The sequence below is a fragment of the Pipistrellus kuhlii genome, unplaced genomic scaffold (assembly GCF_014108245.1).
Source record: "Pipistrellus kuhlii isolate mPipKuh1 unplaced genomic scaffold, mPipKuh1.p scaffold_m20_p_10, whole genome shotgun sequence".
Taxonomy (NCBI): domain Eukaryota; kingdom Metazoa; phylum Chordata; class Mammalia; order Chiroptera; family Vespertilionidae; genus Pipistrellus; species Pipistrellus kuhlii.
In genome coordinates this window covers 29,964,829-29,991,753 of record NW_023425405.1, presented here as the reverse complement: position 1 = coordinate 29,991,753, position 26,925 = coordinate 29,964,829, and the positions used below count along the sequence as shown (strand labels likewise).

The 26,925-nt window shown below is 38.0% G+C and overlaps 1 protein-coding gene across 3 annotated transcripts in view; it reads right to left on the bottom strand.

Moving 5' to 3' along the window:
- Positions 1 to 3,840: 3,840 nt before the first annotated feature.
- The window catches only part of CRPPA (CDP-L-ribitol pyrophosphorylase A), a 157,116-nt gene continuing 134,031 nt past the window's right edge, over positions 3,841 to 26,925 (bottom strand). For all 3 annotated transcript variants that reach the window (XM_036429281.2, XM_045578175.1, XM_036429282.2), the window contains one exon: positions 3,841 to 6,898. In XM_036429281.2, the coding sequence (XP_036285174.1) occupies positions 6,794 to 6,898 (105 nt within the window). In that variant the 3' untranslated portion in view covers positions 3,841 to 6,793. The remainder of the gene's footprint in view (positions 6,899 to 26,925) is intronic.

Below are 26,925 nucleotides of genomic sequence, written 5' to 3'. Positions count from 1 at the left end.
ATTATATAAATACACTGTTTTATATCCTTTTAGTACTATATATATATAGTACTAAAAGGATATAAAACAGTGTTTTCAGAGTTTAAGGGCTGTTTGATATTAAGCATAAATTAAAAGTTAGTAAAGTAAAAATAAAATTCCAGTTAGGCAACATATAGAGATTTGTGGAAAAGTAGTATTATGTATAACCCTATAATTAACCCAAATCTTTTAATATCCATTAAGATTCCCAAACCAGAGCCAAGAATATTTGGTCTATAGTTCCTTCTCCTTGCTATCTTATTAAAGCATCTTGCACTTATCTGAAGTTCCTGATTTATGGTGGAATTTGTGGATATTCCCACTGGGATTCTCTAAACTCCTAATTTGTTTACATATTTTGGCTTTTTTCCAGTTTTATGTGAACAGTAACTGATCCAAGACACAAACAGGCGGAAATGTCTTTGAATAGCATTCTTTTACTATCAGGTCATACATACCTCCATTCAGTAAAACAGGCAACTGAATTCCTGAACTGGGCAGTTCAATTCATTTTAAAAACTCAGGGGAGATTAAAGAGAATTATTTTCTATTCAAACAAGGAAAGAAAAAGGAACTATGAACTTAACAGGGTCTTAAAAACACACACAGGATGAGAAAGAAATTCCTCCAAACTATTGAAAAAAATTAGTAACATACAGATTTTATCATCTATTTCCTCCTCAAAGGGATGTTTTGTTATCCACTTAGCCTGAAGAGCTTGCTTTCAACCAAATTAAGGGCTCAGATGTAAAGAATGGGAAATAATAAAAGAAAAAACCTGACTTACCTACAAACCAACCAATTTCACTAGTCCATTTTATAATGAGGTAGAACAAAGAACAAAATGGATAGCTCCAAAATGGCAACATTCCAGAAACCCCATTCAGTTAATCTACTAGATGCTTTGCCAAACCTTATCCAAATAACCCAATTATTATAGTCTACAGACTAGGGGAAATTCTTAAAAATTGGCCTCCATGTGGAATCTCAAATCATGCCTCCACTTGGGTCAAAAGGATCAGTAGGATTGCCTTGTGGAAACTTTGCCTCTGGGCTTCACTGCAATTTTGCAAAATGGAAAATGATGGAATGCATCCAGGTAAAATCCTGGATGTAGATTTAAATCAGATTAAAAAAACACATACACACACAAAAAACCTTTAAGTAAAGAACAGTCCCTCCTCATTGTAATCTACTTCTCTGAAAAATGGTCCTAAATAGAGGCAGAAATTCTGGTCTGGGTGATCATGAGCCTTTACTCTCTGCATCTGCCATTTTTAATCATCCTATCACAAGGTTTATAAAGACCTACCTCACAGAGACCATGCTAGGATTAATTAAGGTTAAACTGGAAGGGGGGAAAAACTGCACTAGACAATCCAGGGTTTATCCATGCTGCTAAACAGCCCCAGATGTTTTAACAACTGTTCAGATTGTTTGGTAGCATCCTCACTAAGTAGAGAATACATTTGCATAATGCATTTCAGCTGTGAAGACATCTTTAGAAATCAAAGATTCCAATATTTCAGATGGGAACAGAAAAACAATCTGGCTCCAGTCAGGTCGAACTCATACTGAGTACCATTCACCCCAAAGTTTTCCTACTGAGTAAGCATTGTGAACATATGTACTGAGGGAAGTCTCACAATTCAGGCCTGAACGTTCTCTAGGGAAGACTTCACACTTCATGCCTGAACATCCTGTAGACCTTCCTTTCTGTCATAAAGATGGTGATGGACCCTAACTGGTTTGGCTCGTTGGGTAGAGCACTGGCCTTTGAAGGGTCCCAGGTTCAATTCCAGTCAAGGGCATGTACCTTGGTTGCGGGCACATCCCCATAGAGTGTGAAGGAGGCAGCTAATTCCTTTCCATTGTGTCTGAGTACAGGTTTTAAATCCTTAACAGCCACTATATTGCTAAGAAAGCTGCTAAATATGAGGATATGTGCATATATACAATAAATATCAATGAAAATTGCCATTTAATTTTAAAATATAAGTGATTTAGTTATTAATTACATATGTTGTTTGGTAAAGAGAATATATTGAGAACTTTTAATAGTAGTTTGGTACTTTTCATTTAAAAAATATCGATACAGTTTTCTTAATTTTGAAACTCTGATTGATGGTTCTAACTCTCTATCCCACTCTCTTCCTCTCTGTAAAAAATGAATAATTTTTTTTTTTAAAAGATGGTGATGGAGTTGGAACTTCTCTTTACATGTCTTTCTGTGTTGCTGAGGCACAAATGGCTATATGCAACTGCAATTCATCTTTTTCTTCTTACACTTTCATTATCCTAGTGTCTGATCATACATTGCCTGAGGAAATTCCCGCAACTATAGAGTTCACAGAGATGGTATTAATAATACTTGTATGTGGGCATCAGTCTTTGAAGATTTTCTTGGCACATGCAAATCCAATGAGGTTCCAAAATGTTTGTGTGTTGCGGGCTGTGATGGGTAAGGAAAGAAAGAGAAACACTGAGGGTACAGAAACCATTTTATTTCTCTAGCACTTCAGGATCATTGCCCTGACCAACATTTCTCAGAAGTATTTTGCTTTACATCCTAGACTGTGAGGGCAAATATACCAACACTGCCACACTTGGTTACCAACTGGTGTACAATAAAAAGATTCAAAACTCATTATTTTTTAAAATATATTTTTATTGATTTCAGAGAGGAAAGGAAACAGAGATATAAACATCGATGAGAGATAATCTGGTTGGCTGTCTCCTGCATGCCCCTTACTGGGAATCGAGCCTGCAACTCAGGCATGTACCCTTAAACTGGAATTGAACCCCAGACCCTCAGTCCACTGGTCGATGCTCTATTCATTAAACCAAACTGGGTAGGGCAACACTCGTTATTGTGTTTTAAAAATGAGCATTTATAGAACTCACCTGTCTGTTGGAAGTCAACTGAACATCTGGGCTTGTTCATCCATTTGTCAGTTCATCTCCTGGTGGTGGCAGAAGTGGGAGAGAGCAAGCAGCAACATAACAGTCTCTCATCTCTAGTCTAGATTTAATATCCAGATCTATCAAGGGTGCAGTGCCATTTTGACTCACTCTATTGGTGAAAGCAGGTCACATGATGAGCCCCAAAGTCAAGAGGTAGAAATATATCCCTCCCAGGGAAGCTAATGGAGGGAAGGAATATTTCTGAACATAATTCAACCCAGCACACTCATGTCAACATTATTAAGTGATCACAGTATTCCTTTCCATTGTGTCTGAGTACAGGTTTTAAATCCTTAACAGCCACTATATTGCTAAGAAAGCTGCTAAATATGAGGAAAAAGAGGGAAAAAAAATCTAGTTGAGACTTATGGTTTTGAAAATATTTAATGCATTTTATAGGCTAATAGATCTGGATACCAAATTCTATATAACAAATAAAACATCACATTTTTATATTTTCAGAATAAATGTTATATTGTTATTAAATTGTGACTAAGTTAGTATGAAAATGTGCATATATACAATAAATATCAATGAAAATTGCCATTTAATTTTAAAATATAAGTGGTTTATTTAGTTATTAATTACATATGTTGTTTGGTAAAGAGAATATATTGAGAACCTTTAATAGTAGTTTGGTACTTTTCATTTAAAAAATATCCATACAGTTTTCTTAATTTTGAAACTAAAAACTAAAAATGTATAACAACATATAAAAATGTTACAATATCAAAACCACCAACACAACCACTTCTAGTCCACTTATTTTTAAACCATTCTGATAAATACTAGAAGGATATGTATTTTTCATTTATTTATTTTTGAATTAATCTTTTATAATTTCTCCAATTTTTCTTCTTCCAAATGACTTTACATTTTAATGTAAACTTTTTTATGCTTCCTTGACATAATTCCTTTAAACATTAGTAGGAAATAAAATTTGCAGACTCAGTATAAAAATATCCTACTGCAACTTGATTTTTATAACATAAGCATTATGTTAATATATATATATATATAAAGTAAAATTTGCTTATAATAAACTAGCATGAGAAAAAGGTTTCCTGTTAAACAAATGCAAAATGCTTAAACTGATCACAGAAAGAATGGGTCTGGTTAGAATATGCAGTTCTGGATTTTATCTGTAAATGAGTATATATGCAACAAATTATCTCTCAAATTGAGTACTTTAATAAACAACAACAACTATTATACTACTACCTCCTACCAATATGTCATTAATCCAAACAGTGATGACACTGTTAAATTCCTTAAAAGGCTTTCTTTAAATTGCATTTATTAATTAGCATACAGTTAGGTGAGTGGGGAGAGAGTCTTTTTATAAAATTATCCATTGGTAGAAAGCAATTTAGCAACCTTGAGGCATCACTTCTATCATTTTAAAGGGATTTTGGAAAATAAAGTGAAAATAGGCAGTTCTCCTGAAAGTAATTAGATTTGCAGAAGCTGGGATGAAAACATAACTGTAAATGGCTTCTGGGTCTCCTAAACAATAGAAACAACTAATTAATCTTTCTCTCCTGGTCATTCATTCTCTCCACTCCCTTCATCCTTGGTTACAAGGTTTGTATGTTGGAAAGGTGACTGGAAAGCCAAGAGCTTCAGGAATTCCCTCTTGTAATTGCTCAGGGGTCTCAACCCCCTTGTCCATTCTTCCAGTGCTCACCTGGAGCCTCTGGCTTGTTTCCCACAGCCTCTCTGCTAGGTGCCCTCTGCAGCCATTGTGGTTATACGGGGCGATGCACTTAAAACATCTCCAATGGTCCTGAGTCTAAGCCCTGCCTTTCGTTACTAGGCAGCCACATAGCTCTGGGCAAGGTCGTTGAGACCCCTGAGCATAACTTCCCCTCTGAGCAGTGAAAGATGTGGGGGGCTTTCTTTAAGTGATTTCAATGTTGTGAATCATTTGTAAACTATAAAGAAAAATAAAATTTGATGATGATGGTAGTGATTAGCTTAGACACAATTTCATATTTTATTAACTAAACCTCATTATAGTAATTGCTTCCCATTACCTTAGGGTAAAATCATACTGCTTACTCCCAGATAAAGTCTTGTTTGGTAAAACATTCTGTTATCAGGCTAAACTTTAAAACGCTCACCCTCTCTTTCAAACTTTGGTAACATTTCCCCGATGGCCTGTATAAGCAATTTCAAATTCTTAAAGACATTTGCACTGGAAGACTTCAACAGGCTTCAGAAGGGTGAATCTTCCACAACACAACTAGTTCACCACCTTAACAACATAGACTTTCCAACCCAAATCCACACATTTCCCATGGATGTTCAAGATGTGAATTAAATTATTTATTTTATATTTGTTAACATCTCGAGAGAGAAAGTAGCAAGCCCAGGAACTCAGATCCAAACTACATTGAAACAATGCATTTTACTTTGGCGAATGAACTGTAATATTTACTCCATGTCTGTTATTTTCTACTGACTATCACTTTAATGTAACATAGAAACTCTCCTACTGAGAGAGATACTTGAGAAATATAGGGAAACTCATCCAACACACTAAGAAGAAATTCCACAAGGCAGATATGTTATAGAAAATATCGCATGCAGCTTTTATAGTTTCCATGTAAAACTATAGGCTTAGGCTTAAGCCCTCAAATAATCTGATCTACTGTGTTTTTAGAAAGTCAATGTAGCCAGTCCCAGCCTTGTGGCCCAATGCTTAAGCACTGATCTATGAACCAGGGGCTCACAGTTCCATTCCCAGTCAGGGCACATGCCTGGGTTGCAGTCTAGGTCCTCAGGAGGAGGCATGCAGGAGGCAGCTGATCATGTTTCTCTCTTATCAATTACGTTTTTCTCTCTCTCTCCTTCTCCCCTCCTCTCTAAAATCAATAAAAATATACTTAAAAAATAAAAGAAAGTCAGTGTAAATATGGAGTAAAAGGCATCTCTAATGACTGCATGCACATAATTATACAATGTAATTAATATAGGGAAAGTCATCAATATTTAAGATGTACATACCAGTGGAAATTTGAAAGAATAGAAACTTGATTTAAAAAACAGTACCTGTATCAAAAGAATAATTAAAATTTTGCAATGACTCCCTGTCTCTTTGAAGACTAACTTGGGCTTCGCTAAAATAACTTCACTTTTATGAAGCTTTCCTGTCTTCTCTTAAATGCATTCAGAAAGATCAGAGACCTTTTAAAATTAGTAAAAATTATGTAATCCAAAGAGTATTTTACATCTCATTTAGGAATTGTGAGTAATGTTGAGGGCCAATAGTGAATATATTTAAAGAATTCCTACAATCTCTTGTTGTTTTGTTTTTAATGTGCTTGTTTTTTTTTTAAGGCATGGAAAATTAGAACATAATATCTAATGGTAAGAGGATAATTTTGAAGTAAAAAAATATAATTCTAAACCTTATCTTTTAGTTTCATTACAGTGTGATTTGCTAATTAACACAGAGAGAATAGTTCAAGATTTCTAAATTCTCATTCCTTGGTGGATTAGCTCACACATGATTGTTTCTATTGATCTTTCTGCTTTTGTAAAAAGATTACATGAAGGCTATTATTTTCCACTTATCTATCCCTTTCTATTTGGGCAATTTATATATAATATGCATCAAAGTAAATTTTTATTTCACAAATAAAAAACATTAATCCACATTTATAATCCAAGAATCATATCCTACAAATTATGAGACATAAAAGACAACTTAAATATGCTACCACACACAACAGGGAGGGGAACCAGGAAAGAAGGACTTAGATAAACGTTTCTATAAACTCAGAGGCAATTTTCTCTGTGTCCTTCATGCTACCAGTAGCTGACCAATGAATGCAGAATTTCTCTCTTTGATGAGTGTGGTAATTACTGTGGCCCCTTGCCTTAAACTGTCCTGGAGTTTCCGCTCATCCTGAAAAGAAAGGGTAAAACAATATTTTGGAAATATGTCACACACTAAATTTAGTAAAGAGTTACTTTAAAAATATATATTCATTTATTATACTTAAATGTTTTCCCCAGCTTCAGAGATATATACCTGACATACATAACATTGTATAAGTTTAAGAGATACAACTCAATTACATACACACACACACACACACACACACACACACACACCACTAGGGGCCCAGTGCACAAATTTGTGCACCTTAAAAGGAATTATGGGTCTCCAGGCTGTGGTGGGCACAGGGCCAGGTCTCAGCCCAAACTCCGCACCCTGACCAGCCCCTCCCACCACAGCCCCGGTCCCTTGTCTGCCAGCAGCCCCGCTCACATCACTCCCACTCCCATGCGCTGGTAATGCCGGCCCCATTTACACCCATTGATTGCGTGGAGCAATTGGGGCCGGAACCAGCAGCAGATGTGAGTGGGGCTGGCACTATTGGAGGGTGCAAGAGCTGGCTGCAGGTGCGACTGGGGTCTGTGCCAGCCGCGGGTGCAAGAGGTGGCTGCTGGCCCAATCACCCCTCCGGAGCAACGAGAGGTGGAGAAGCCCTGAAGAACAAGTGGGGCCTGCACCCACTTGTGCCGGGTGGGACCATGACCTACGGGAGCCAAGAATTTTCAGTAACCACCAGAAGCTCGCCCTGATTACAGTGAACAGTGCTCCACCTTGGTCTGGTGCTCCTGCTCTCTTGCTCCACCTTCCTGCCTTGGCTGACACCTGCCATGTTCCGCATGTGCCCCCCGGTGGTCAGTGCACATCATAGAAACCAGCGGTTCCACCATTCAGTCTATTTGCATATTAGGGTTTTATATCTATAGATACTAGAGGCCCAGTGCAGGAACTGGTGAATGGGTAGGGTCCCTTGGCCTGGGGACACGGGCGGTTGGCTGGCAGGGGGAGGGGCTGATTGGGCAACCAGCTGGGAAGGAGGGAATGCAGCTGGGACCAGCTGAACGAAAAGGCCCCGGAAGGTTGGCTAGCCAGCCCTGCCCCTGATGGGGACTCACTGGGGCTGGGACAGCTAGGGGGACGGGGGGTGGAGGAAGTAGCTGTGGGAGGTTTGCCAGCTGGCTATGGGGAGGGACCAGAGGACATTGGTTGTCCACAGGAGGTGGACACTGACTATCAGGGGCAGCTCCTGTGTTGAGCGTCTGCCCCCTGATGGTCAGTGCCAGTCATGGTGACTGGTCGACCAGTCGTTCCAATCATAAAAGTCGCTTAGGCTTTTATAATATAGACTAGAGGCCTGGTGCATGAAATTCGTGCACTCAGGGGGGTGTCCCCCAGCCTGGCCTGTGCCCTATCATAGTATGGGAGCCCAAAAGACATAGGCTTCACCCATCTGGAGCTTCTCAATGGATTGCCTTGCACTAGGGGTCCTGCCTCTGCAACACATGGAGTCAGGAGTTGGGACCCCAGGACTCTCAGGCAGGCCTTGCCACACAGAGCTGGGGACCCCCCCGGCAGGTCTCTCCATGTGGAGCTGGGGGAACCCCAAGTAGGCCTTGCCTCATGGAGCCAGGACCCCCAGGCAGGCTCCATGCTGCACACAGATTGTCAAGCCCAGCCCTGCTTACCTGTGTGCACCCGCTGTGTGCACAGCCATCTTGTGATGGCGTGGGGGCATCATGCATGATGACTACTTAGGCCTTTATTAGTAAGGATATTATCAAATGATGAAGAGAATAGTTACCACATATATCACTTCATAGTTACCATTTATTTGGGGGGGGGGGGGTCTTAAACATTTAAGATCTACTCTCTTAGCAACCTTCAATTATACAATACAATTTTGTTAACTATAATCACCATGCTGTACAAGTCTCAGAACTTATTCACCTTGTAACTAGAACTTTGTACCCTTTGGCCACCATGTCCTCATTTCTTCTACTCCCCAACTCCTGATAAAGATCATTCTAGCCGAAACAGGTTTGGCTCAGTGGTGGAGCATCAATCTGCGGACTGAAGGGTCCCGGGTTCAATTCTGGTCAAGGGCATGTACCTTGGTTGCGGGCATATCCCCAGTAGGGGGTTTGCAAGAGGCAGCTGATCGATGACTCTCTCTCATCGATGTTTCTAACTCTCTCTATCCCTCTCCCTTCCTCTCTGTGGAAAATCAATAAAATATATTAAAAAAAAAAAAAAAAGACCATTCTACTCTGTTTTTATGAGTTCAGGGAGCCACTGTTTAGGTCGGCTACTCTCTGGCCTTGGAATTCTATGAAGCTCAGACCATAGCCACAGGCAGGGACTTGGTTCCCCAACTAAAGGAGAAATGCTTTTGCAAACACCTTTCATTAAAAACAAAAATTAACTGGTGAAGACCACTAGAAAAAAACTGATGCAATTTCAAATGCTAACACTATGAAACAAAAGATTATCCTATATAATAAAACCCTAATATGCAAATTGACCAAATAGCGCAATGACCGGTCACTATGACACACACAGACCACCATGGGGCAGACGCTCAATGCAGGAGCTGCCCCCTGGTGGTCAGTGCACTCCCATAGGGGGAGCACTGCTCAGCCAGGAGCCGGGCTCACGGCTGGCGAGTGCAACAGTGGTGGCAGGAGCCTCTGCAGTAGCACTAAGGACCCCTGGAGGATGTCCAACTGGGAGAGGGCACAGGCCGGGCTGAGGGACTTCTCCCCGATGCACAAATGTCGTGCTGGGGAGAAGTCCCTCAGCCCGGCCCGAGTGTCATGCACTGGGCCTCTAGTTTCCTTTTAATCCAATATCTGACCAACTTTGGCTCTTCACTGAAACGTGAATATTTCATTGATGATATAAGCCTTTTCTTCATCTTGCACCTGGGTGTCCTCCAACAGACTTATAAGCTGTGAGTACTAGTGTGGGGGAAGGGAGGGAAACTGGAAGGCAACTGGCTCTTTTGTAAAGTAATGAAAGGATTTTTAGGATAAAATAAGCAGGTTTAGGGAATTTTAGGAAGAAAGCAAGTCCATAAGGGAGGAATGCATTAGGTGAGGGCTTGGAGCCACCAGAAGGCATACATTCAGAGACTAAAAAAGATTCCACAGGATAAGGGGAGAGGAAGACATACAATGAGAGAAGATAATGAAAAGCCACAGAGTATGGGGAAAGAGGAAGCAAACTTTCACAGAGGATAGAAAAAATGCCAACAAATGGCAATAAGAGGAAAACAGATTTTCACAGGCGATAGAGAAAAGTTATAAGATAGGGGTAGAAAAAAAAGGGGGTACCACATGGGCTTTGGCTTTTGAAACTGATATTATGTAACAAAATAATCAATGAGGAGAATATGGGGGCCCTAAATTAATGAAAAATCCAATTAAAAAGAGTCTCCTTTGGAGACACCTCTGCCCAGATGGAATTTGTATATGCTTCCAATAAACTTTTACATTTTTATTAAAGAAATATGTTAGTCCATGAATTTATTCTTCATCTTTGTGGGACAAGAACCCACAAGAAGTCTGTATCCTGAACCCCACGTTTCAGTAATATCAGGCAAATTTGTGAAATGAGTTATCTCATAAGTTGTTAAATGTTGTTTTGTCTTTGAAATCATATTGCCTATGAAATATATTTATTCTAGCTGAAACTGGTTTGGCTCAGTGGATAGAGCATCCGCCTGCAGACTGAAGGGTCCCAGGTTCGATTCCCATCAAGGGCATGTACCCTGGTTGCGGGCACATCCCCAGTAAGGGCTATGCAGGAGGTAGCTGATCAATGTTTCTCTCTCATCGATGTTCATAGCTCTCTATCCCTCTCCTTTACTCTCTGTGAAAAATCAATAAAAAATATACATATATATACATACATACATATATACATACATACATACATACACACACACACACACACACATATACATATATTCTAATCGTTTGGGCTTCTTGACACTATAAAGAAGTGATACTATGATGGGAAGTGAAAAGTGGAAACAGCTAACGTCTCTAAGAAATCTGGGTGAAGAACTGTGCTGTGTTCCAAAAGTGGGATCTGATAATCAGTCTCTGAACTTGGCATCAACCTTAGTGCCTTACAACAAAGTGTCGCCAGCACCTGTTGCTTCTGCTTCTTTCATGTTTCTTGAATTAATATTCTCCCCTCAAACTGTCCCTGCCAGCATAATGTCCTCACCTTGAATTACTGAAATAATCCCATAAACACTCTCTCTAATTCACATACTGTTTTACCCTGTTTCTCACACAGCAGTCAAAAATACTTATTTTAAAATATCCATCTGACCCCATCCCTATGCTGCCTAAAATCCTCTGAAGGCTTCTTCAAACTTTAGGATCAAGTCTGAACCATTTACCAGGTAAAGACAAGAGTCTTTTATCCGTCCAGCCTCTCCTTAAAAAAGCACTCACATCTCCGGGCCACACACAACTGGTGAAGATTGCCCAACCCAGCCTTTTCCCCGAGCTTCATCCCTTTGCACCAGCTCATCCCTCTGCCAGAAAAGCTTTCCCACTCCCTTCCCAGCTTAGCTGACCCGAGTTACTCTTTGTGGTTCCGCCCACAAATCAGTGACTCTTGAAACCTACTGAACTCCTATCCTCCAGCCAAATTTGGGTGAGAGGAATCTGTTTCCACAGCTGTGAATTCCTCTAGCACACCGAATTCTAAATAGTCTTTTTTAGTTGGCCATTTATTTCGCCACATGATGTTTCTTGATGTAAAGAATTTTTCATTTTATCTTTGAATATGAAACACTTAGCTCAATGCCTAACACATGGCTACACTCCATAAATTATAAGGAATTCAAAGCAAAGGAGGCTCTAGGATAGAGATATCATCACTCTTTCAGTTCAACTCATTTGTTAACAATCACCACTATTTGGTTGCTTTGTTTACTCCCATTTGCATGTTTAGCCAGAAGCCTTGGCGGTAGTACAGAGAAGAATATTCCCTAAGCTTTACCACTGCCACCATGCCTGGCCCTCCGTTTCTCATCTCTGAGGATGGTGGTGAGAGACCACCTCTGTTAAGCTACTCTTTTCATCAACTTCCCGGATCCAGTTCTAAGGGGTGACGCTGGGAAAGACACACAAGGGGCTGAATGGTGGCTACTTGGCTTCTTGCATGTGGGTTTCAAGGACATTTCAGTATTGGATTTCAAATGCTGTTGCTGGCTTCCAAATATCACAAGCCCTAAATCACAGAAAAATAAATAATTCTAAAGCCAAATATGTTTGGGCTTAAAAAGTGATTCACTTATATGCCACATCACCCATGAACAAAGCAGTAAGTATCCTCAAACTGAAAAAGATACAAATCAACTACAGATACATATTTGTCACTCTTGATTAATTAATTACATCACAGGGTTCATAATGCACATCTACTCCCAAATCTCATTTATTAAATTAAAACGTGAAACAGATGATGCAATTAAAATTTCCCCTTCGAAAATAAACAGAAAAAGACTATCTGTGTAGCCTCTTTGTAATCAGGCTTATACTAGTCAAAGTGAAAGCAGCATGGTAACAAATAGAGGAGGAGGAAAAATTTATTTCAGATTGTAGGGCTAGAAAAATAACATTTCCGTATCTTGAAAAAAAAATTTCTAGGCTCATTTTCATAGCTCCATAACTTACATATCTTTAGCTAATTAAGAATTTTAGTAGGAATATTCCTTAAAATTCATTTACTTCTGCATATTTTGTAGGCATCATTTGGAAAGATTAGAATTTAGTGAGAAGAACCTGTTATTCCAGGGAATATTTGTTTTCCTTGTTTGCCTCATCTCTATTGATCATTTCATCCTTACAAAATATGGAAATTTAAAAACTGATTAAATTAAATAATGTGACACACACAATTCTAGTGGATACAAAGATCAGATAGTCAAGAAATCTATGGATTGCAAACTCATCTCACAAGTTCATATGTCTATTGAAGTATTGATGATACAGGTTGAAAAAATGCACCTTCAAATAGGTCAGTGGTCAGCAAACTCATTAGTCAACAAAGCCAAATATCAACAGTATAATGACTGAAATTTCTTTGCAGAGTAGAAAAACCAACTTCTGTGCATGGGCAACGAAGTTTCAATCTCACTGTACGTGCCCACCCACACGTGGTATTTTGTGGAAGAGCCACACTCAAGTGGCCAAAGAGCCCCATTTGGCACGCGAGCCACCGTTTGCTGACCACTGAAATAGGTATATTAAAAAAGCATTTCTTAATGCCTGTGAGTATCCAAAACTGTCATTAACCCTTAACCAGGATGGAGAGTGAAAAGGCATTACAGATGGTCATTTTATTATCATTCACACATATGTATTTATATATATATATATATATATATATATATATATATATATATATATATATGCATGCCTTTGTGTGTTCCAAATATCATGTAATATAAATGTTTCATTTTAGCACCAAGTAAGCAAGGTAAACCTGAACACTGAAAAATCATGTTGATGACGTACACTGTTGATATGATGGTATGCAAATGGCATTCACCTTTGTGGTCTGCTCCCCAAAACCTGTAACCCCAGTCTAACTATTGAGAAAACCATCAGATGAATTCCAATAGAGGGGCCTCCCACAATATCTATGTCCAGTACTTCTCAAAACTGTCAGTCAAAAACAAGGGAGTTCTCAGAAACTGTCACAGCCAAGGAGAACCTAAGAAGGTCTGACAACAAAAGTCATATGGTATTCTGGAATTAAAAAAAAAAAAAAAAAAAAAAAAAGGAAGAAGCAAAGGACAAAAGAAAAGAAACAACATTAGGTAAAACTAAGGAAATCTGAACAAATTCTGGACTGTAGTTAATAGGGGAAATGAGTGCAGGCCAGATATGAACTCGGTATGATTGTTTCAATATTTCTGTGAACCTAAAGAACTAACTGCATTATTTTTCAAAAACTGGAAGTATGTGATTAATTGCAGAGTCCAGAATAAACAAGAAAAATTTTGAGAACAAGAAATTATGATTAATTTTTATTGTGGCATGGAAGCTAAACCTCCTAAAGGTATTTCAGGAAAAGTGGCATCCTAACTCCCATAGTAAGAAGTAAAGAAAAAAATTACCTAAATTAAATTTATCAGCATTTTATCTACAATCTGTAACTATCAATTTCCAGGCTTCAGATTTACCTTGATTTTACTCACCAGCCATAAAGAACACAAGCTGTAAACATGGAACAATAATGTTTACACACCAATGCATAAAAATACTACATATGTTGAATTTAAAGAAAAACAGAAATATCGTTAATGATATTTGTTAAAGTCTGCATTACTGCTATAATTACAATTACTTACTTTATACTATCACTTGAGGCCTGGTGCACGAATTCATGCACAATGAAAGGAAATTAGAAATATTTTAATATCACTATTCACCCTTTCTCTATAATAAAAGTTTCAATTCATGATGGACAATGACAGATGGAAACACATGTATGCGATTGGTGCCAGCGAAAGCTTTGTGTGTGTGTGTGTGTGTGTGTGTGTGTGTATAAACTTGCTTAATTAGACCTGCTTTCTGATTTAGCTAAACTTTTTTCAGCCCAGTGAAGCACCTCAACTTCTCTTCCAGGTAACTGTCAACAACAACAGTTATATTTGTGTAAATATCAACACAAAGCAGATTATCATTGTAGATCACACAAGGAGAACAAAGAGTAAAATATTTAACTGTAGTATTCTGTGCAGTGAGAAAACCAGAAGTAATTTTCAAGGTCCACCATTTATTACTTCTTTTCAGTAGGGTCAAGTTTCTAAACTTTCTAAATCTCCATTTTCAGGCTAATGAAAAGAAAATAGGATTCTACGGAGTTTCTTATTTCCCTACTCCAGAACTTCTGTGACGATCAAATGAGATGAGGCATGGGAAAATGCTTCACAGACATTTGGTTAAAGTTTGTTTGAATTTTATAGTCTTCAATAAAAGGCCCAAGAAAGAATGATATGAACAATTAACAAGGTCTCAGCTTTCTGCCAACAGAAGATGGAGAATGACAGCGGCACCTCCACAATTCAGAGCAGCTCCTCCTTTTTCTCCTCCCCACTGCCCACCTCACAATTTGGACAAGGAAAGTCTGCAGTTCCCGAAGCAAATGACCAAGAAGTGGTACCTTGCAAGTGTGTACAAATAGTCATTTTCCTATAATGCCCATGTCTTCTTCAGAATTCTTACTTACTGTCCCTTTCAATGTTCTCAAATGATGCCTTTGGCAAAACTGTTAACAGTATACATAAACTCAGAAAACTCTTTAAAAGTATATTTTAAAACATTAAATGCTATCGTTGTACCGCTCAGGTCTCAGTACTTAAATGAAAGAGGTGTAAACAAATGATGGTATTATTTTACATATGAGCTTATACGATAACAAGTCAAGTTTAGTTCTCTGAGTACAAATGATGGTATGCTGTTAGAATCACATTTGTGTGGATCTTGTAGAACACTGTCTCAAAGAATAGCAGGAAAAGCTATGACATCATTGTTGTCTAAATCTTTATAGACAACAGGAAAGGAAATCTCATAATCATCCTCCATACATGTCATACCTAAAGAACACAATGAACTTCAATTGTAACTCAGTTAAAAGGAAAACTATAAAGAAAAATATATGTATATATATTTAGGCTTTAGATGTCTCAAAGGATTACACAGCCCTCTTGAAGGGTAAACTTTAGGATGTGTCAGTAAATTCCATGTGGAAAGCCTAATTAAATTCTTATGAGTTACAAAGCTGTTCTGAAATTCAGATGCTTATATTTTTATATAAATATTCTTCTTCCTTCCATTCTTGTTTTGGTGAACTCAAGCAAAAATCACCTCAATGCCACAAAATTTCAAACACTCTATGTAAACAATAAAAGTATATAGAGATCTACAAATATCTATATCTATATAATCATAATACACAATTTAAAAAACCCTTAATTGTAGACTTTATAAGCATTTTAACAGTTTTGTTACATTTATAAAATGATTAATTTCAAAGTTTAAAAAATCTATACATTTTTCTGATTTGGAAGGAAAAAAAAAAATCTAATGGTAACACACTGTCCCCTAGTGGAGGTGAAAATAAATGTTTGGTGTTTGTAAATTTCCCAAACTGCAGAAAAATGCAGTCAGTCTACCTGTTGCTAGAATATGAGAAAAACAAAACAGTCTTCTCCAAATGAAAGCATTTTCCTCTTGCTCATCTGAAAGAACTATGACCTAAAATCTCAATAATAAAGTACTTGTGAAAATGCACTTGGGTTTACTTATGAACACGGGGGAGTTTTCATCTCCTTATTCGCTGTGCTCAGCACAATGCCTTGCCCATACTCTAGGTGCTCAATCTGAATGAGAGGAATTAAGGAAAAAAAAAATCATTGGTCAATAAAACTCTGGGGGGCAGCACTGTGACTTTGCTAAATAGGAAAGACCTGAACTGATGCAGTGCTAACAGCCCGAGTGCAGTGGGGTAAAACACGGGCAGCCGAAAGCACCAGACGTCTGGCCTGAGAAACAGGCAGTTCATTATTGTGTCAATTATTTCTAGATCTGGGACTTGTCACACTGTCATGCTTTATTTTCTTACAACATCATTCATAATATAAATTCCACATCTTAATGAAGTTGAAAGAGCAATCTCATACACAATGTCCCTTTAAATTAGCAAAAGTGTTTTGATCTTACACAACTCACCCAACAGTTACCACGTCCTGTGTGTTTCCTACTGTGCCATCCTTCACCAGACAGACCCTGCCCACTCTTAAGTGGACAGCCACACCATCCTGGAGCTGGATTCCCCCAGGATGTGCTCACTGACGACTTCTCTTCGCCGTTTGCTACTGCTCTAACCTCATTAAAACAACCATTTCATTATATCAAACCCACATTACTTTCAGCACAAGCTTTATCTGAGCATTCAAGGCCGTCCACAAACAACCTAATCAACTCCTCTAACCACAGTTCTCACTCTAGGATTATGCCATCCTGTTATTCCTTGTTCAGTCAAAATGTTTCTCAATAGCTTGCTTTCTAGTCACGTTGATTTTCAAACACTTACCTGTGACAACTTCCTTGTACGAAATCACCTATTTTACTGAACATCAGATATTTTCACTGTCATGGTCTCACAGTTCCTTAGTAATATTTTCCTTAGGTATATATATATATATATATATGTTATTTTCTTAGCTAAATTGTAGATGGCAAAAGACAACTCTTTTGACTTCTATTGTAACTCAAATAAAGTACTATGCCCACGTAGGTACTCAATAAATATTCACTAACTGGATTAATTTGCTAATCAATTCTATAAAGATCTGACATTATATATAACTATTAAGACATCTTTGAAACATTAAAGTTTTTAGATAAAGGGTATATCATTGTAAAATAAAGAAAAAAAAACCGTATCTATACTTGGAAACCAGAATGATGTCAAAAGTTAAAATTTTGTGCTACGTGATTCCCTCTTCTGTGAAAGAATGCCTGATCTGCAAGATAGGCATAAAATATATCGGTAAATTTATACTAATATAGACAAGTATGGGAGATAAAGGCAAACCATAAGGTGGCATTCTCTTAGATGAAGTGTCTGCACAAGAAGAAAAACTACATTTTGCGTGTTGGTGGGTAGCGGGTACTGTTTGTAATGCAGGAGAAATGATAATAAGGGCAGAAAGATTACTCAGAAAAGTTTCTTTTTGAATGGATGGCCTCAGATGTTAGTAGATAAATGTGATAATTTCTCCTGAAGCAGAAAGACTGGTTAATATAGTTTCAATTTTTAATTACAAACTTAATGCAAATAATTAAATTGAGTGATTCAAACATATCTTCCCTGTAGCAACATGTGTGTGTGAGTGTGTGTGTGTGTGTGTGAAAGAGGAGAGGGAGGGAGAGAGAAAGGGAAGGAGGGAAAGGGAGAGTGGGAAAGGGAGGGGGAGAGGGAGAGGGAGAAAGGAGAGAGAGAGAGAGAGAGAGAGAGAGAGAGAGAGAGAGAGAGAGAGAGAAGAAGAAGAAGAAGAAGAAGAAGAAGAAGAAGAAGAAGAAGAGGAGGAGGAGGAGGAGGAGGAGGAGGAGGAGGAGGAGGAGGAGGAGGAGGAGGAGGAGGGGAGGGGGAGGGGGAGGGGGAGGGGGAGGGGGAGGGGGAGGGGGAGGGGGAGGGGAGGGGGAGGGGGAGGGGGAGGAGGGGGAGGGGGAGGAGAAGAGAAGAGAAAGGAAGTTACTGTTAGAATAATTTTGAGCAGTGAAAAAAAAAGATATCTGGTTAACTACCATTAAACTCTTACATGTTTGTTAACTGGATGAGTAGCTAGTATTCAAACTCTTAATCTCAGAATCCCACAGAAAAGTGTTTACCATTAAATTAAAAGTTCACTTCCTGATAATGCCCTTAGCGGTCCGGATCTGTATCTTTGCTTCAACAATGTTTGGAAGGAACAGACCTAGGGACACCTCTTCTTCCAGCCTCCAGCCACTGTCCTGTGTCTTATCCGGTCAGCACTTTCAGAACCATCTCCGAGACCAGCCAACACACCGTTTTCTTCCTACTTTAACTCTTGATTGCCGAACAACCATGAGCTCGCAGATTCGTCAGCATTATTGCACCCAGGTGGAGGCTGCGGTCAACCCCCTGGCCAGCCTCCATCTGCGGGCCCCACACCTACCTCTCTCTGGGCTTCTACTTCGACCATGACAACGTGGCTCTCGAGGGTGTGCGCAACTGCTCCCAAGAATTGGCCTAGGACCATGGTCAGCAAACTGTGGCTTGTGAGCCACATGCAGCTCTTTGGCACCTTGAGTGTGGCTCTTCCACAAAATACTACAGCCTGGGCAAGTCTATTTTGAAGAAATGGTGTTAGAAGAAGTTTACGTTTTAAAAATTTGGCTCTCAAAAGAAATTTCAATCTTTGTCCTGTTGATATTTGGCTCTGTTGACTAATGAGTTTGCGGACCACTGGTCGAGAAGGCCCAGGAGAAGTGCAAGGCCACTGAGCATCTCTTAAAGTTGCAAAACCAGTTCGGTGGCTGCTTTCTCTTCCAGGATGTGCTGAAGTCTCCCCATAGTGAGTGGTAAAACTCAGGAGGCCAGGGAAGCCACCTTGGCCTGGGAGAGGAACCTGAACCAGGCCCTCTTGGAGCTGCCGGCCCTGGGTTCCACCCTCAGTAGAGCTCAGCTCCGTGACTTCCGTGAGAACCACTTCCTGGGTGAGGAGGTGAAACTCATCAGGAAGATGGGCAACACCTGACTCACCTCCTCAGGCAGAGGGCCCCCAGGTTGAGCTGGACAAGTATCTCTTAGAAAGGATCACCCTTTGCGGGGTCCTCTACATTTCCCTGGTGTCTGACTTTTACCTGAACTTCTCCCCAAAATTACTAGCCATTCCTTTAACCAACCTTAAGCCCTCTTCCATATACTGGACCAAATAAAACAATAGTTTTTTTGTTGTTGTGTTTTTCTTCAGAAAAAAAAAAAGTTCATTTTCTTCCAAAAAATGGAGGCTTTAATTGCAACCTGCAAAAAAATAAAATAAAGAGAGTTCTATCCTGACCAGACTGGTGCTGGTCAGTCTTAACTAGCAAAAGACTAGTCTGGCAAAACTTCCTCCCAGAATTGAGGCAGAAACAGGTCACAGATGGTAGATCCCTCTCCTTCTCCCTCTCTTTCGCATTTCTTGAAGTTGCAAAAGTTACTCTTTTGCAACTTTAAGAGATGCTCAGCACCCTTGCACTTCTCCTGGGCCTTCTCCTAGGCCAGTGGTCTACAAACTCATTAGTCAAGAAAAATAATTTTTAGATGGAAGGTCTAATAGGGTCAAATAAAGAAGTGTATTAAAATAAATACATACATCTTAAAAAACCAACATTTCCGAAAATAATCAAACTAATATTTAAATATAAGGATATTGAATATGAAATAGAAAAATATTTGATAAGAACAGCAGCATAATATGTGAAGGTGAATAATTAAACAAAATGTTCCAAAACCCATGAAACTGTTGAGAATATAATTAAATTTTAATTTAGATTTTTGCATTAATGTGCAGTCATATTTCAAAATACATCTAAATGTCTAACAATAAAGAAATAGAGTAAAAATATATATATACACACAATTGAGGCTTCTGGGAGTTTAAAGCCAATGGCAGTTCCCTCACTACTTTCCCCAAAAGTTGTATCAAACAAGAGGAGGAAAACTACATACACACACACACACACACACACACACACACACACACACACAGAAAACCACCAAATTTCAATGAGTAATTTCTAATGCCTGTCACAAAAGGTAGGCTGAGAAGAACTTGGGAAGCAGGAAGAGGAGGACTACTGATGAGTGTAAAGTCGATCTAAAACCCTCATCAAAAAGAGTAAGCCTGCCTTAAGTGTGAAAACATCAGTGTGGATGTATAACTAGAATGACCCTTGGAAAGTGACTTTAAGTGGCAGTCTACTCCTGGCAGAGAAAAACACAAAAGGGAAGAGAGAAGCAATCTCTGGCAATTTAGTGGTAAAAGGTAAAAGAAGAAAAAGAAAAAAAAATCATATAGTCTCAAAATGCAAAGGCAAACTATAAAGTTGGAGGACACACAACCCCTTCAATCACCATTGAAAAAGAAAAATTAACTAAAGAAGCTGGGTTTTGCTACACTGACAGAAGAGGGCGGCATTGAATTAGGTATCCTGTAAACTAGCCAAATACACACACACACTCACACATACACACAGAAAAATAGGTGAGAACTTAGTACAACTATTCAGAGAATTACACAAATGAAAAGAAAAATCAACCACCTTCATTAATGAACTACCCTAGATGTCCCTCCCCCCCAAAAGAAACAAAAACAATCAATAAAATAAATAAAGCAGACAAAACTTTACACTGAATAGAATTTTCACGTACTCTTGACTTCCAGACCAATGTTAATATTTCAGACATTCCAAAAAATAAAACAACCAAAATGGAGGGATAATCCAAAATTGATTACTTACAACATCAAATAAACACAAATATGTTATAAATAACCAAATAGAAGAGGGTGGAAAAGGAAATAACTAACCTAATTAACTTTGTAAAATATTACTTTGATTTTATACTTTAGGACAAAAATCTATATACAACTAGTAAGCAAATTTGTTATTCCAGAGATAGGGATCAGCAATTCTGAAATTATACTTATGTGTATTCCAGGATTGAACAAGTAAATACACTGTTGATAATGAGAGTCAGATTCCACACTGTTGGAAAAAGGGATTACATATAAGGAAAAGGAGAGCCTAGAAATGTTGAATTGGAAACAGAGATTCCAGTACAAACTTGTGGTTTATTTTAGATAAATGGTATGTTATACATAAACACACACCTATAGAAAGAGAAATAAGTATATACAAATACATCTTTTCCCTAGAAATATCTGCTGAAAGGGCTAACAAACAAAGAAACTTTGGGAGTAATGAGCACCCTTATTGCCCAGCTCTTGGTTTCTAAATACCATTATCTAATAAAAGAAATTTGGATTCCTTGGAGAACTTACTGATTACAAGGCTGGGAGATTAAAAAAAAAACCACAAAAAAAACAAGATGAGCCTAAAACATCTTTTGGTGTCAAAAAGTAAGGAGGTGCTCAAAATATGTTGAGAACATTTTGAAATACAATGAAAGGTAACAAGCAAATCTGACACAATTTGAGCAAGAAAAATAATGAAATTTTAAGCAGAACCTATGAAATAAAATTAATACCTATATGTCCACCTATACATGTAAAAGCCTAAGTGAACAATATGACTGGATGACAGCATGACCGGCTGGTAGCTATGATGTGCAGTGACTACCAGGTACAGATGCACAAGGCAGCAGCTGCCCCCTGGTGGTCAGTGTACTCCCACAGCCAACCTCCCACAACCAGCCAACCTCCAGCAGTCTTCCCCTCCCTCCCCCTGCCCCCCTTGCCGGCCAGCCCGGATAGTAACTGGGCAAGAGGCCCTGATCACAGGCCTGGCCCAGGGACCCCACCTGTGCACAAATTCATGCACCGGACCTTTAGTAGATAGATAAAAGAAAAAGAGAGACTGAAAAAGCTTTTCCTTATTGTAGAATTACAGTTAATAAATTTTAAAAGAAGGGAAAATCACCATTTGACAAGCACTACCATATAACTGTTTCTAGCAAGAACCATCAATATATAGTAAAATTAACTAGTGAAACTATGTTAATTACTGGTATATTTATGTAGTCTTAAGGTAACCCCCACTAGATATTTATTATTTATATTTATAAAAGGAAAAATAATAAGTTTTCAGTGAATACATCTGGCAGGCACCACCTTAACTAAGGTATAATTATCTCCTATAGTCGTGAGACACATGGACATCATGTAAGCCCTGATATAATGCACTGAGAAAACATTACTTCTGTAGTGATCTTGCCAAGATGCAGACTCTGGATTTGTTCATCAGAAAACATCAAACAAACTTAAACTGAGAGACATTATACAATATTATAGGCCAATATTTATCAAAAGTGCAAGGCCATCAAGACAAAGACGGATGATGTGTTCTGGATTAAATGACAATGAAAAGAGATGACAACAAATGCAACATGTGTTCCAGGATTGGATCCTGGACCAGAAAAAAGGTAGCAGTGGGAAAAATTGACAAAATGTAATAAGATTTTTAGACTAGATAATAGTGTCTTATCAATGTTAATTTCCAGATTTTGATACTGTAATGGCATAGGATTTAATATTGGGGATTCTGGATCAAGGCTATACAGAAATTCTTTGTAATATTTTTGAATTCCACATTTTATACAAAGTCAACACGATATACATTGATTAAATCATAATTGATTTGAGGTTAATAAGAAAGGAAGAAGTAAATATACATGTGAAATTCAAGAAACAATCAGCAGTAGCACGAAACAGAATTATACCTTACAAAATCACTAGAGGGAAAAGTAAATATAACACTATGAGATAAATTCTATTACTTAGAAACTTAAACTAAGGGAGATTGAATAACTTGTCCAAAGCCATATAGATAGTGAATGAATAAAATCAGACTTGCAACCAAAATCAGAATCCAAAGAGTCCAAGCACTTAACAATATTAGGGACATTCTTATTGTACCTAAGAAAACATGCTTCTAAATGACTATATCCAGTAATTGTCTTGCTTAGTTTAATATCAAATTAAAAATATATAATTCTTGTTGGGATATTTAAGACTAAGCAGCAAAAAAAAAAAATTACTAATTTGTGTTTAAGACATAAGTACAATGATGAGAGAACTCAATCTCTTGGGTCAAGAATAATAAAATCTCTATTTGTAAGTAACTTGGACATTGATTCCAGAATTAGTAACTTTCAGATAAAAGGTAAAGGCAAGCATTTTTCAGTGACTAAATTTTTAAAAAGGAGTTCTGTAAAACAGATGTATGGAACATAAAGCAAAAAAATGTATGAAGTAAAAATGTCATTTTCCTTTATAGTTTATATGGTCAGACATACACGTTTCAAAGGTAAGAAAGAAGCCTATCAGTTTCAGGAACGGTCCCACCCTAAAAGAAGAAGTCACAGGGAACAACAAATGCCAGAGTCAAGTTGCTGAAGCGAAGGCAAAAATAAAAACTCAAACCAAAACATACATTGATTTGACTGTCATGGTTGGTTGGGTTTGGCATGATCCCTGGCAGGCTCTGTTTTGCATTGAGAAATGAACGCTGGCTTTCTCTGCCGGCATGTTTGCAGTGAGGTGTAGAACATAGGAAAGGCTAAGCAACATTTTAATGATTGCTTCAGCATTGTAATAAACTGAAAAAGATCTGGGAGAGCACAAATAAGCAGCACATAAGAAATCTCCTGTGGCACCCTGGAAACCTTACAAAGGAAACGCTGACATGTTTTCCATCCACTCAGCCTAAAGCACAACGCTCCAGTTTCCTGGATATACTAATTTCATAAAGAATAATTGAAGTGTCATATAGAACACACACAATCAAAAAGAAAAGGAGGGCTGCAAAATCTTTCTTCCTCCTAATTGTTGATTCATTCTGATTGGGATTGAATGGCTTTTCCAAGACAAATGAATGCCTGATGGCTATTAAATAATTAAAATGCTAGCAAAGAGGAGTCTTAATTACAAAAAAAAATTTAAGTGAAAGGAGAGATGCTAGTGAATACTGAACACTGAGTCGTAAAAGAAAAAAAAATTGATAATCTTTATAGGAGTGTATTAAAGATAAGACATTTAGAAGTAAACCCAATTTCAGCAACAGAAAGGCCTTAAAAGCAATTGCATACATCATTCTTGTGAAAAAAAAAAAAAAAAAAGAGTCCTGTCATAGAATGAAATGTTTATTTCTATGACTTGAAATATGAAAAGAAAACATATAGCTGGCTTAGATTTGTTTTGCTTGGATTTAAGTACTTTACTTGGAAATAAGTTCTCATCATTTCAGCACAAAAACATATACTCACAAAGACTACCTATAAAGACTAGAGCTTAGCCCTAACTGGTTTGGCTCAGTGGATAAACGTCGGCTTGCAGACTGAAGGATCCCAGGTTCGATTCCGGTCAAGGGCATGTACCTTGGTTGCAGGCACATCCCCAGTGAGGAGTGTGCAGGAGGCAGCTGATTGATGTTTCTCTCACCGATGTTTCTAACTCTCTACCCCTCTCCCTTCCTCCCTGTAAAAAAAATCAATAATATATATATATATTAAAAAAAAAAAAGGCTAGAGCTTACAGTGGCATTCTATCATTGTTAGAACTAGGCCTTGTGAAGTTTCGGAAAAGAAAGGTAGGGCAGGTTTGCCTAATCATCATGGAAAAAGCCTCTGGGTTTGTTCGTGTTCTTGATAATCAATAATGGAGGAACATCCTGATTTACAATAATTATTTTCATTCTGAGGTAACAATGTCTTGACAATCTCTTTATAGCATTTAACCTTTCTACCTGTAACTAATTGTGTGGTGGATAGAAGAAATAAAGTGGTTGTTTTACAAGGGAAGCAAAATAGGTTTATTTAGTCAAACAATAAAAGTTCCTTGTTCTTAACCAGGCACATTTTAGGCATAGGATTTCTAGAGAACACAAGACATCGGAAAGAGTTTTTTATATCTCATAACATTAGTTTGGTTGCTCATAACAAGCTTATTAATCCAAAAAAGGAAGTTATGGGGAGGTTGTAAATGTAATTGATAAATGCCATATTTAAATATGCTTAACATTTAAACACTCAGAATCTAAGAAATGGCACTAAGCTTTTAAGTATTTATTCTTCTTCCCTTGATAACAAAATAATTAGTTGTCATTTCCTGCAGCCTCATATGTTACTAATTTCTAAGGCACATAGTTTGCTAAACAACAGCAAAAAATAAGCTTAAGTTATAGAAGATGAATATCAAATATAGATGAACCATATGAAACTCAAATTTCAGATAAATCCAAAGGCAAACTATATTAGATTCATTAACAGTTATCTTGTTTGACAAAAAAATGAGATAAAAACAAAAACAAAACCAGTAACTTAGGGCTCTGTCTAGCAACACCCATTTTTACCTGGATCACAAGAAGCCAAGGATATATTTTTTTTAAAATAACTGTTTTATAAATTTTAGCAGAGGATCACCCAACATGTTAGGCCACCAATAAAGATCACGTGATGATGGTGATGAACTCTAAAATATCAATTGAGTGCTAAATTGTGTGCTGGAGAGACAAGGAAGAAGTCATTACAAAGTTTTGAAAATGTCAGGTACACCACTGATATTTTCAAATTAAAATAGGTAGAGAGAGTAATTATTTTTAAATATAAAGTGAGGGAGACTTTGACTAAAGTAATGAGGATAAGACCTATATGTCTGAAATACATAATAAAGAAAGCTTATACAGAATCCCCTTATTGGTTCATTTCTAGTCTTAGTTATGGGAAGAAAAAAAACTGCTAAAAAAGGGTTTTCGAGGAGAAAATATATTTTTTAATAAGGTGAGGGGAGGTGTGGAAAAGAGAGGTTGAGAGGATGATTTCTATGAAACCTATGTCTACAGAGAACAACAGTCAATAATTTGAAGAATCTTTTCTTAACAGACAGGTTGGCACAGAAATGGTCTGAGAATATGACCAATTCTGACATTCCTAAACTTGCTTTTGTAAATTATGAATGAACTAGAGCCCAATGCACGAAATTCGTGCGAGAGTAGGCCTTCCTCTCCCTGGGTGCCAGTATCCAGCTACACTCTGGCAGCTGGCAGGAACCTGGGACCCCCATTTCCCTGGCAGCCCAGGCTTCATGGGGAAGGTCATCTGGTATAATTAGCATATTGTGCTTATTATTATTGTAGACTAGAAGCCTATTGCACAAAGATTTGTGCAGAATGGGCCTTCCTTAGCCTGGCTGCCGACACAGCCTTTGCTCTGGCCCAGAGCCGCTTTTCTGCCTTCATTCTGCCTGTAGCCAGCTTTTCTCCTTCCCATGCTGCCCAGAGTCCCGGAGCAGCTGGGGCAGTGCGAAACGCCTGGTCATGGTCATGTCATCGACACAAACGTCCTGACCCCCACTGCTGGGAGCCTGTGTATGCAAATTAACCGGCAATATTTGTTGCGTTATTTTGTATACTCATTCCTGATTGGCTGGTGGGCATCACGAAGGTAAGGTCAATTTGCAACTTTCTCTTTTATTAGTGTAGGTTGCAGCCAGACCAAACATAAATTTACCAGTCAAAAAATTAGTGATGTCCCTAAAGTGTTGTCCAAAATTAAATCTAATCATAAAACAAAGGTATCGATGAGAGGTTCCATATTTAAGTGAATAATACATCAAACTTTTCTGATAAGAAAATGCTAATTTTGTAGTATGATTACTGACTAATATGACTGCTTTAGAGCCTGGATTTTTATATTGCATTTCTCTAAAATGGAACAGATGATTAAAATGATAAATAAGTACCAATAAGTGTCCTGGTCAAACTCTCAAAACCATTTTATTCCAATATACTTAAGAAAAGAGGGAGAATTTTCTGCCT